The sequence below is a fragment of the Budorcas taxicolor genome, chromosome 2 (assembly GCF_023091745.1).
Source record: "Budorcas taxicolor isolate Tak-1 chromosome 2, Takin1.1, whole genome shotgun sequence".
Taxonomy (NCBI): Eukaryota; Metazoa; Chordata; class Mammalia; order Artiodactyla; family Bovidae; genus Budorcas; species Budorcas taxicolor.
The window spans coordinates 14,945,788-14,958,796 of record NC_068911.1 but is presented as its reverse complement, the minus strand read 5'-3'; the positions used below and the strand labels follow the sequence as shown (position 1 = coordinate 14,958,796).

Here is a 13,009-nt window from a genome sequence, read left to right as displayed (position 1 = left end):
CACACACACACACACACACACTCTCACTCACTCTCTGTCACACTCTCTCGCTCTCTACTGAACTATTTGAGAATTATGGCTGTGTCATGTTATCAGTCTTAAAAAGGCATTTTCCTATGTATCTGTAATACCATCATCATTCTTGGATTTAGTGCTTATATAACCACTATTAAAATGCAATCTATATAAAAATTCCATCAGTTGTCTTAATAATGTTTTAGCTAGATTTAGGAAATACGATATTAGGATCCAATCAAGAATCACACATTGCCTTTGTTGCCAGGGTTCTTTGACCTCCTTCACTCTAAGACAGTTTCCTAGCCTCTTTTTTTGACATTGGTATCAGGACAAACGATAGTGATATTTGAAGAATGTGGGCCAATGGATTTGAAGAAGGTTCCTCAGGTTGCATTTGTCTGATTATATCCTCTTAACTAGGTTTAAATTAACCATTTTTGGACTGGATTGCTATAAGGCATGTTTCCTTCTCAGTGAATCGCATCGTCATTATTGGTGCTGTTGAGTTAGATGACTTGATTAAGATGTTTCTCAAATCTCACCATATCCTGTTCTCAGCAGCCTGCCAGTTAGTGGTGGTTACAGTAACTTCTTCAGAATAAAAACTGCATTTAAAAAAAATTTCCCAATACACACAATTCTTTTAGGACTTAATAAAAACAGACACTATATTCATTGATTTTTTTTTTTTTCCACACCAATTGGCATGTGAAACTTCCCTGACCAGGGATCAAACTTGTGCCTCCTACAGTGAAATTGCAGAGTTTTAACCATGGACCACCAGGGAAGCCCAATATTTTATTGAATGAAGGAATACCTAGAATTTTTTGCATTTACTCCATTAGTATTTAGCTGGGTTAAAAAAATATTAATATCTTCCTAATAAAATATCAGTGGATAAATCAGCTGTGCCCACCAGAGTACAAGCTGCACTAAGATCCATTGTTCTCCTGGCCCCAAAACACAAGTTCATGACAATATACCTGAAAGGGAGCACCTATCCTTTGTATATTGACTCTAGAAAAGGCAGGAGATGTTCTCAGGATTCTCCCAGTTAACAGCATGGTTAGGCAGTGGGGCAGTGCTTGAACAGCCAGGACAGATTTCCCAGGGCCTGGAATAGTCTGCATGACTGAGGAGGGGCTGGGACTTGGAGATGAACTTGTCACCGTGGTACCTGGGATGGATCCACTGGCCTTGAGAAAGAATAGCATTTGTAATTCTTCACCACCCTGTTCCAGGAAGGGCTGTTTTGGTACCCCTGAATGTTATGGCACACAGGGAGTTGTAATTCCATTTCAAGCAAAAGGCTCTTGGGCTGACTTCCTGATTAAGTAGTCAAGGATGACATGTGGCTTGATTTGTCATTTCCAATTTTAAATGAACCATGTCATGGCCCCTAATTATGCATTGTCCTTCCTGTGTCAGGTTCCTTTTAAATATATTCTTGGTGACCTAAATGCCATTGTCATTTGCGCAAAGCCTCGGTTGATGAAATCCTGGCTCTCTGTTGAATGACTGGTAACCTTTGGTAAGCCTTGTGCTGATTTGATTACTGTGCTGACAGCACTGTGTGATGACCTGAGGTCTTGGCTGAATGCTGTGTCAACCTCTTGCTTGTTTTGCTTTATTTATCGACTGGGGAAACCGCCCATGTTTTTGAAATTTTGTGTCCTCGTTTTCACCTTACAGCCCCTCTCTAGTTTAAGAACAGACGGTAATCTTTGTTGCACATTATGTCAAATACAGACTCCTTGGTGAATTGATTCTGTATTACTGATTTCCATCCAGTTTTATTTTTTACAATCCCATAGTTATTGTCCCCTTCAGTTAGTTTTTTCTTTTTTACTGTGTGCCCTTGAGCACGGTTTTCAATCTTTGCACCTGTTTCATCATCTATAAGGAAGGAATCATAATAGCTCCTACGTCACAGGCTTTTTAGTGAGAATTAAAGTGAGATGATGTCTTACAGCTTTCCTTTAGGGCGATCCTAGTAAACCACAGACTGTTACACTTTTAAAATTTGTTGTTTTCCCTTCATCCTCAGAACAGCTTTTTGAAGTAGGAAGAAGTGGTGGTGGTAGCACGGGGAGAAGTGATAACAGATGGTATTTATTGAGTACTTACTGTGTTCCAGGTACTTTACATGTTTCAGCTCAATCCTATAAAAATCTTACGAGGTTGGTACTATAATTGCCATGTTATAGATGAGGAAGTGTAAGCATAGAAGGGTTCAATAACTTGCCCAAATTCACATATCTGATGGAGGATGGAGCTGGATTTAGAATCCAGGCTACACTTCTGAGTACTAGTTTATCCTCATTTTTTGTTTTATATGGGGACGCTTAGGAGGGTGGTAGTTAACTCATTAAAACTCAGGTAAGTGGCAGAGCTGGAACATGAACCCAGATTTGTCTGATTTCAAAACTATGCTTTTTGGAAATTGAAGTAGAGTTGATTTACAGTGTTTCAGGTATACAGCAAAGTGATTCAGCTATACATACATATATATTCTCTTTCAGGTTCTTTTCCATTATAGATTATTATAAGATATTGAATATAGTTCCCTCTGCTATACAGTAGGTCAAAACTGAATTCTTAATTGTTACTAATAAAACTGCATTCTTATTATAGACTGTTAAGAACAGTATGTACTTTTGATGCGATACTGTAGAATGGATCAGTGGTCATTTAATGCAGGTCACACTGCTGTGCTCATTCATACATGAAAGTGACATTTTGCCTTGATTGACTGTTGCACAGGGGTCAGGGTGTTGACCACTGCTCTAAACGTGAGCTCTGCCTGTTGAGTCGACAATGAAGATAAACACCTTGGGAATTTTGTGCCTATCTGGCAGGATTCCTGATGTTGCTGGGATTTGCAGGAGTGATGTTAGTGTTAAGGGTCTCATTTCTGGTGATCCAGCAGGAAAATTTAGCTGCCCAAAATGTTGATAGCTGGTAGAAGGTGGAGGTGCTGGAGAGAGGGCATGGCTGTGGGATGAGGGGGCACTCTGTTTCTCCAGCTAATTCTAGCACTATCTGTTTATTGCCTCCCCCTACTCCTGTGGTTTGGCCCACGGATTCTTCCTACTACTAACTTCCTCTAGATGTCTGACTTCTCTTTAACTTCTGCCTACTTGGACCATGGATAAGTAGAGTATCTTAGTAACCTACCTGGTGATGGATTTGTGATATACCTCAGTTTTACAGAGGAGAATTTGCTCTGAATTTGTGCATCGCCAGCTAAACCAATGAGATTTAGGACATTTCTCAATTTGGGGTTGTAGTCCCCAAGTTTCTGAACTGGACTACTGAATCTTAACAGAGGGATTATTTTATATATTTCATTCCCACAGAGGGATAGGAACCCAGACTAATGACTGTTTACTTTGTTTTGCAGGAAGGATGCCAATGCTGCGCTGCTCAGTAACTATGAGGTAAATCGCTTTGGCCTGTTGTGTTTTCCTCTCTGATTGTTTGTCCTCTGCTTCTGAAGGCTGCTGAATTAGTTTTGGTTAGAAATTACTGAATTCATTTGGATTTGCCATTTAAAATAAGAGAGATGGCACCATCTGGTGGACTTTGGAATACTCTTGGCTTGGTAAATCACGCACAGTAATTCAGGAAAGCTGAGAAGGCTTTAGTTCATGTAGGCAACCATCTCCAAATGCCAGAGATTTTAGATCTTCATTTGGGATGCCTTCATAGGATGGAAGCATCTATTTTGGAACTGATTCTGTTTGTAAAAATTTTCTGTTAAAAAAATGTATGCCTTTTCCAAATTAACACTCTTTAGCTATAACATGCTTTTATAAGTTATTATTTTGATCCTCATACTGGTCTCATAGGTATTAACACCTTCATTTTGGAAGTGAGAGTTTAGTTGACTCACCATTATGAGTAATTAGTAGGAATGAACAGGTTTGGAATTTGGGGGCTTGAGGGTCGGGTTGCTGGGGAAAGAAAGGAAGGAAGGAAAAAGGTTGGTGAGAGGGGAGATAGACCATTATTTCTGCTTACTTTCTATTATACCTGGGTGTTGTTTGGTAATAGCAAAACCATCTGATTTTTTCTTATGTCAGAGTCTAAACTCAGGAAGACTTAGAGGAGATTTAAGTCTTCATTGTGTGATATATGTAGAAGGTAGTAGAATTAACACAGTGGGCCATATTCTTTCCTTCCTAAAGGTTCATCTTAAATGGGTTCTAGTCATAACAGGAACGAGATGGTCAAGCCATTGGCTTTCAGAAATCTCCTTGTCCAGTTAGGCCTCTGGACAAGGTGTTTAGTGTTTTATCCATTTGTGAACGTTGCATTAATGGGGTCTCAAGCCACTATTTCTGAAAGGACCTACAGCCAGAGGACGGTTGCATTGTATCTAGTCATCACTATGTCTGTGATACTGTGCTTCTTACAATTTTCTGGTATAATCTCCAAAATAGGAGAGAGATTTCCTCTCCTGACCCTTCTTAGCACTAATAAACTTGTGTTTCTTCCTTGTGGGAAAAGTTTACTTCTAAAGTTCTATAGCATTTCCACCCCTCCCTGCCTTTTTTTTGGTAAACCACTTTTATCACTTGCCTCATAATTTTTCTTTTCCAGAAATAAAATAGATTTTCATACTGGAGAAGAAGCAAGATCTTTTTTTTAAAAAAATTGTTTTCGGAGAAATATTTTTAATTCAGGTACAATCAAATATGTTGTGTTAGTTTCAGGCATATGACATAATGATTTGATATTTGTGTATATTGCAAGATGATTTCCACAATAAGTAATAAATTAACATCATAGTTATATAATTATTTTTTCTTGTGATGAGAGCTTTTAAAGATTTACTCTCTTAGCAACTTTCAAATATGCAGTACAGTATTAACTAGAGTTGCCATGCTGTACATGATATCCCCATGTTCGTTTATTTTATAATTGGAAGTTTGTGACTTCTGACCACTTTCATCTGTTTTGTCACCCTCCCTGCTGTCTCTCGCATCCATCTATTCTTTATGAGCTTGGTTTTTGGTTTTGTGTTCTTGTTTTTAAGATTCCACGTGTAAGTAAGATCATAGAGTATTTCTCTTTCTCTGCCTTATTTTACTTAGCATAATGCCCTCAAATTCCATTCAAGTTGCAGTTGGCAGGATTCCATTTTTTATGCCTGAATAATATTCCTCTGTGCATGTATGTGTGTGTATATGTGCGTGTATATATATATATACACATGCGCGCGCGCACACACACATGCCACATTTTCTTTATCCATTCATCTGTAAATGGACACTTTAGGTTATTTCCTTACCTTGGGTATTATAAATAATGCTTCATATATCCTTTCAAATTAGTGTTTTTGTTTTCTTTGGATAGTTATCCAGAAGTGGAATTACTGAGTCATACGGTAGTTCTGTTTTTAATTTTTTGATAATCCTTCACTGTTTTCTGTAGCGGCTGCACTGGTTAACAGTCCCAGCCATCGTATGCAGTGGCTTCCTTTTCTTCATATCCTCACCAATACTTATTTCTTGACTTTTTGATAATAGCCATTTTAACAGGTGTGAGGTGATAATCTCATTGTGGTTTTGATTTGCATTTTCCTGATGATTAGTGATGTTGAACATCTTTTTGTGTACTTGTTTGCCATCTGTATGTATTCTTCGGTAAAATGCCCAGTTTTAAATTGGATTATTTGTTTTTTTGCTCTTGAGTTGTAGGAATGTACATATTTGGGATATTAACCCCTTATCAGCTACATAAGTTGCAGAAATTTTCTCCTATTCAGTAGACTGCATTTTGTTGATGATTTCCTTTGCTGCACAGCAGCTTTTTAGTTTGATGTAGTCCCACTTATTTATTGTTGCCTTTGTTGCCTTAGCTTTTGGTTTTGAATCCAAAAATTCATTGCCAAGACCAGTGTCAAGGCGCTTGCTGCCTGTGTTTTCTTCTGGGAGTTTTATGGTTTCAGATTATCCATCAAGTTTTTAATCCATTTTGAGTTAATTTTTGTGTATGGTTTATGTAGTGATCTAGTTCCATTCTTTTCCATATGGCTGTCCAGTTTTCCCAACACCATTTATTGAGACTATCCTTTCCCTGTTGTATATTCTTGGCTCTTTTTTCATAAATTAATTAACTGTATATATGTGGATTTATATCTGGACTCTATTCTGTTCCATTGATCTCTGCATCTCTTTTAGGACAATACTATACTGTTTTGATTACTGTAGCTTTGTAATATAGTTTGAAATTGGGGAGTGTGATGCCTCTAGCTTTGTTGTTCTTTTTCAGGATGGCTTTGACTATTCTGGGTCTTTTGTTTGGTTCAGTTAAGTCACTCAGTCGTGTCCAACTCTTTGCGACCCCATGAATTGCAGCATGCCAGGCCTCCCTGTCCGTCACCAACTCCCGGAGTTCACTCACACTCACGTCCATCGAGTCAGTGATGCCATCCAGCCATCTCATCCTGGGTCGTCCCCTTCTCCTCCTGCCCCCAATCCCTCCCAGCATCAGAGTCTTTTCCAGTGAGTTAACACTTCGCATGAGGTGGCCAAAGTACTGAAGTTTCAGCTTCAGCATCATTCCTTCCAAAGAAATCCCAGGGCTGATCTCCTTCAGAATGGACTGGTTGGATCTCCTTGCAGTCCAAGGGGCTCTCAAGAGTCTTCTCCAACACCACAGTTCAAAAGCATCAATTCTTCGGTGCTCAGCCTTCTTCACAGTCCAACTCTCACACCCGTACATGACCACAGGAAAAACCATAGCCTGGACTAGACGGACCTTAGTTGGCAAAGTAATGTCTCTGCTTTTGAATATGCCATCTAGGTTGGTCATAACTTTTCTTCCAAGGAGTAAGTGTCTTTTAATTTCATGGCTGCAGTCGCCATCTGCAGTGATTTTGGAGCCCAAAAAAATAAAGTCGGACACTGTTTCCACTGTTTCCCCATCTATTTCCCATGAAGTGATGGGACCAGATGCCATGATCTTCGTTTTCTGAATGTTGAGCTTTAAGCCAACTTTTTCACTCTCCTCTTTCACTTTCATCAAGAGGCTTTTTAGCTCCTCTTCACTTTCTGCCATAAGGGTGGTGTCATCTGCATATCTGAGGTGATTGATATTTCTCCTGGCGATCTTGATTCCAGCTTGTGTTTCTTCCAGTCCAGCGTTTCTCATGATGTACTCTGCATAGAAGTTAAATAAGCAGGGTGACAATATACAGCCTTGATGTACTCCTTTTCCTATTTGGAACCCGTCTGTTGTTCCATGTCCAGTTCTAACTGTTGCTTCCTGACCTGCATATAGGTTTCTCAAGAGGCAGGTCAGGTGGTCTGGTATTCCCATCTCTTGAAGAATTTTCCACAGTTTGTTGTGATCCACACAGTCAAAGGCTTTGGCATAGTCAAGAAAGCAGAAATAGATGTTTTTCTGGAACTCTCTTGCTTTTTCCATGATCCAGCAGATGTTGGCAATTTGATCTCTGGTTCCTCTGCCTTTTCTAAAACCAGCTTGAACATCAGGGAGTTCACAGTTCACGTATTGCTGAAGCCTGGCTTGGAGAATTTTGAGCATTACTTTACTAGCATGTGAGATGAGTGCAATTGTGCGGTAGTTTGAGCATTCTTTGGCATTGCCTTTCTTTGGGATTGGAATGAAAACTGACCTTTTCCAGTCCTGTGGCCACTGCTGAGTTTTCCAAATTTGCTGGCATTTTGAGTGCAGCACTTTCACAGCATCATCTTTCAGGATTTGAAACAGCTCAGCTGGAATTCCATCACCTTCACTAGCTTTGTTCGTAGTGATGCTTTCTAAGGCCCACTTGACTTCACTTTCCAAGATGTCTGGCTCTAGATTAGTGATCACATCATCATGATTATCTGGGTCGTGAAGATCTTTTTTGTACAGTTCTTCTGTATATTCTTGCCACCTCTTCTTAATATCGTCTGCTTCTGTTAGGTCCAGACCATTTCTGTCCTTTATCGAGCCCATCTTTGCATGAAATGTACCCTTGGTATCTCTAATTTTCTTGAAGACATTTCTAGTCTTTCCCATTCTGTTGATTTCCTCTATTTCTTTGCATTGATCGCTGAAGAAGGCTTTCTTATCTCTTCTTGCTATTCTTTGGAACTCTGCATTCAGATGCTTATATTTTTCCTTTTCTCCTTTGCTTTTCACCTCTCTTCTTTTCATAGCTATTTGTAAGGCCTCCCCAGACAGCCATTTTGCTTTTTTGCATTTCTTTTCCATGGGGATGATCTTGATCCTTGTCTCCTGTACAGTGTCACAAACCTCATTCCATAGTTCATCAGGCACTCTGTCTGTCAGATCTAGGCCCTTAAATCTATTTCTCACTTCCACTGTATAATCATAAGGGATTTGATTTAGGTCATACCTGAATGGTCTAGTGGTTTTCCCCACTTTCTTCAATTTAAGTCTGAATTTGATAATAAGGAGTTCATGATCTGAGCCACAGTCAGCTCCTGGTCTTGTTTTTGTTGACTGTATAGAGCTTCTCCATCTTTGGCTGCAAAGAATATAATCAGTCTGATTTCGGTGTTGACCATCTGGTGATATCCACGTGTAGAGTCTTCTCTTGTGTTGTTGGAAGAGGGTGTTTGCTATGACCAGTGCATTTTCTTGGCAAAACTCTATCAGTCTTTGCCCTGCTTCATTCGGCATTCCAAGGCCAAATTTGCCTGTTACTCCAGGTGTTTCTTGACTTCCTACTTTAGCATTCCAATCCCCTATAATGAAAAGGACATCTTCTTTGGGTGTTAGTTCAAAAAGGTCTTGTAGGTCTTCATAAAACCGTTCAGCTTCAGCTTCTTCAGCGTTACTGGTTGGGGCATAGACTTGGATAACTGTGGTATTGAATAGTTTGCCTTGGAGACGAACAGAGATCATGCTGTCGTTTTTGAGATTGCATCCAAGTACTGCATTTCGGACTCTTTTGTTGACCATGATGGCTACTCCATTTCTTCTGAGGGATTCCTGCCCGCAGTAGTAAGATATAATGGTCATCTGAGTTAAATTCACCCATTCCAGTCCATTTTAGTTCGCTGATTCCTAGAATGTCGACGTTCACCCTTGCCATCTCTTGTTTGACCACTTCCAATTTGCCTGGATTCAGGGACCTGACATTCCAGGTTCCTGTGCAATATTGCTCTTTACAGCATCGGACCTTGCTTCTATCACCAGTCACATCCACAGCTGGGTATTGTTTTTGCTTTGGCTCCATCCCTTCATTCTTTCTGGAGTTATTTCTCCACTGATCTCTAGTAGCATATGGGGTACCTACTGACCTGGGGAGTTCCTCTTTTGGTATCCTATCATTTTGCCTTTTCATACTGTTCATGGGGTTCTCAAGGCAAGAATACTGAAGTGGTTTGCCATTCCCTTCTCCAGTGGACCACGCTCTGTCTTTTGTGGTCCATACAAGTTTTAGGGTTGTTCTATCTGTGAAATGTGCAATTGCAATTTTGATAGGAATTACACTGAATCTGGTTTGCTTTGGGTAGTACAAACACGTTAACAATATTCTTCCAATCCTTGAGCATTTACTTGTGTCTCGACTTTTTCTTTCATCAGTGTCTTATAGTTTCCACTGGACAGGTCTTTTGCCTTATTGGTTAAATTTTTTCCTAGGTCTTTTTTGTTGCAATTATAATGATTAGAATTGTGTTTTCTTTTAAATTATAGAAACACAACAGATTTCTGTATGTTGGCATTATATCTTGCAACTTTACTGTATTCGTTTCTTAGTTCTAACAGTTTTTTTGTGGCGTCTTTAGGAGTTTCTGTAAATAAAACCATGGAATGTGCAAATAGTGACAGTTTTACTTCTTTACATCCCTTTGGATGTCTTTTTATTTCTTATCTTGACTGATTGCCATGTCTAGGTCTTCCAGTACTAAGTTGAATAAAAGAGGCAAGAGTGGGCATCCTTGTCTTATTCCTGATCTTAGAGGAGAAGCTTTTAGCTTTGCACTGTTGTGTACAATGTTAGCTCTGGGCTTGTCATGTATGGCCTTTACTGTGTTGAGGTACATTCCCACTATACCCACTTTGTTTAGAGTTTTATGGTTTATATTGATAGGAAACACTTGAAATAGTTTATGTAAACCAATGAATTTATACTGTTTGACTTAGATAAAAGAGTCTTTAAAAGTCTTTAAAAAGTCAAATCCTTTCCGGATTCATTTGCTCTAATGCAAGAGTTTGGGGGAGGGTTTATGAGAAGAAAGAGATGTTCTATTTATCTTTCAAGATCACTGACCTTGGAATAGATACATTTTTCAAATTTATTTATGAAAATTTTTTGTATATCTCTTCCTAGGTGTTCCAGTTACTAACTGATTTGAAAGAGCAGCGTAAAGAAAGTGGAAAGAATAAACACAGTTCTGGGCAACAGAACTTGAATACTATCACATATGAAGTAAGTCTAGGTTTCCAGAGGGTCTATCCAAACTACTATTGAAAGGGGTTGGTTTATCTTGCTGCTGACTGGACACCGAATCATGACTATCCATTATCTGATTTGAGTAGTTTTACTGTAACTCAGTTTTTATTCTGTTTAAAGAAGTGGAAAGAGTTTGGGCAATTGCAAGTGTTGGCCAACTGCAAAATTTAGAGGAGGGAATAATCAAAACCCTGCCTCACTTCTAATACCAATTGCAAGTCAGAGCGCCCCAAGAGAACCCTCAGATTCAATAATTCACTGAAAGTACTCATAGAACTTGCTGAAAGCCATTATATTCACAATTACAGGTTATCACAAGGAAAAAAATACAGATTAAAATTGGCCTAGGGATGAAGCAGTTGGGGCAGGTGCCAGGAGAAATATCATAGGCAGAGCTTCCATTGTTCTCTAATGTGGAGTTAGAACATGCTTCTCTCGAAGTCAGTGTGTGTTAACACACTCAGAACATTTTCAACCAAGGAAGCTCCACCAAGTTTTGGTGTCTAGTTTTTATTGGGACTCCATTACCTAGGCATGATTGAATGATTGATCGTCTGTGTAGTTCATGTCAGCCTCCAGGTCGGTTGATACTGCATGACCCAAAGCCCCTGCTCTCAGTCTTATTAAGACTATCTGGTAGGACGTCAGGCTCCCAGACAAACATAACTCCTATTAGGTGTAACGCTCCAAGCGTATGAAGACTACCTCCTGGAAGCAGAGGGCAAAGGCCAGATCATCTGTTTTGGCAAAGACAAATTCTTTATTACAGTATAAGTGATACTTTTTTATGGTAGAAAACTTAGAAAGCACCAAAATGTATAAAGAAAGTTATGAAAAGGAATTTGTAATCTTCATATCTAGTTGATAGTTTGCTGCATTCTCTCCCATTCTATGCTTTGTTCTTAAAAAAGAGCATTTAAACTGTTACATGTTTGATTTTGTATCTGTCATTGTAATTTATTTTTTCTTGTTATTTATTTGCTTTCAGTTTTCATTTTGTCTTACGAAGATTTGGATTTAACTATCTTTTAATTTATCTTTTCAAAGACATTAAAAACTTGGCTTAAGTCATCATAATCTCTTTTAAGGAAAATAAGGGATTTAACACTTTTGTCACCATTCCTTCCCATCTGATTTTGTTCATTTAATTATGTGTTTAGAGTCCTAGAATCACTTATCAGTCATGTTCTTTTACTTTATATAGTTCATCTCTTTAACGTCTGTGGTTCATTCAGAGCTCTTTGTCTTATGCTTGCTTTTTCCTTTTTTTCCGTAGACATTAAAATACATATCAAAAACACCATGCAGGCACCAGAGTCCTGAGATTGTGAGAGAATTTCTGACAGCAATGAAAAGCCACAAGTTGACCAAGTAAGTAAAAATAATCTTAAGTGGGAAAAGACTGACACATAATGAAAATGATAGCTTGCAAAAGTCATCCTTTGCAACGGTGTATTTATATTTAGTTGGGTTTTGAATTATAATCAATACGCTTTTACATTAGGATCCTAGGATTGCATATGAGACAACTGAGACTTACACCCTGGGATCTTTTTAGAGCCAGAAATAGAACACAGTGGGCTTTTTAATCTCAAAAAAATCTCCCCCAAATCTGTCCCTTAACCTCTTCTCAACATTTAGACTAAATTGGTTGAAAAATGGGATTTACAAATTACGAGCTTTTGATCAAGTTGGTGAATTAAGTCATTTGACATCTGTGTTTGTGGGGCAAAAGTGGCTTGATAAGATTCTGTCTGCTCTTCTTGTGCCCAGTGACTTTCTTGATGACTTTCCTGAATAAGTTAATTTTGTAGAAATTAAAAGGATCATTAAGAATTAGAGCAAGAGTTTCCATGAGAAAAAACTAGCCCTGGTCTTTTAGAATTAGGAGAAGGCAATGGCACCCCAGTCCAGTACTCTTGCCTGGAAAATCCCATGGACAGAGGAGCCTGGTGGGCTGCAATCCATGGGGTTGCTGAGGGTTGGACACCATTGAGCGACTTCACTTTCACTTTTCACTTTCATGCATTGGAGAAGGAAATGGCAACCCACTCCAGTGTTCTTGCCTGGAGAATCCCAGGGATGGGGGAGCCTAGTGGGCTGCCGTCTCTGGGGTCGCACAGAGTCGGACACAACTGAAGTGACTTAGCAGCAGCAGTCTTTTAGAATTAATAACACAGCTGATAAATCCCAAAAAGGCATTTGTCATTCATTCAGAAGAATCAGAAATTTTCTTTTGGAGGAAACATTGGGTATTGTTTCAGGCACACAGCTGGTGCGTTGTCAGGAAACTAGTGCCCTTCTCCCTTGCTTCTCTTCTCTATGAAGACAAATTTTTTCAAATGTGTGCCTATATGTATTTATGTATGTTTATGTATAGTTTTACTTTTGTGATAAGCGTAACATAAAATGTACCATTTCAACCACTTTTAAGTCTAAAGTTCATTTATATTTAGTATTCACAGTGTTGTACAGCCAACATCCAGAACTTTTTAATCTTGTAAAACAAACTATACCAATTAAACAACTCCCCATTTCCTACTTAAC

General features: G+C 38.9%; 1 protein-coding gene across 2 annotated transcripts in view; it reads left to right on the top strand.

The window, feature by feature from the left end:
* CRCP (CGRP receptor component) overlaps positions 1–13,009 on the top strand; it is a 52,690-nt gene that overhangs the window by 22,418 nt on the left and 17,263 nt on the right. For both annotated transcript variants that reach the window (XM_052655893.1, XM_052655901.1), the window contains exons 2-4: positions 3,422–3,458; positions 10,340–10,438; positions 11,739–11,833. In XM_052655893.1, coding sequence (XP_052511853.1) covers positions 3,422–3,458; positions 10,340–10,438; positions 11,739–11,833 — 231 coding nt within the window. The remainder of the gene's footprint in view (positions 1–3,421; positions 3,459–10,339; positions 10,439–11,738; positions 11,834–13,009) is intronic.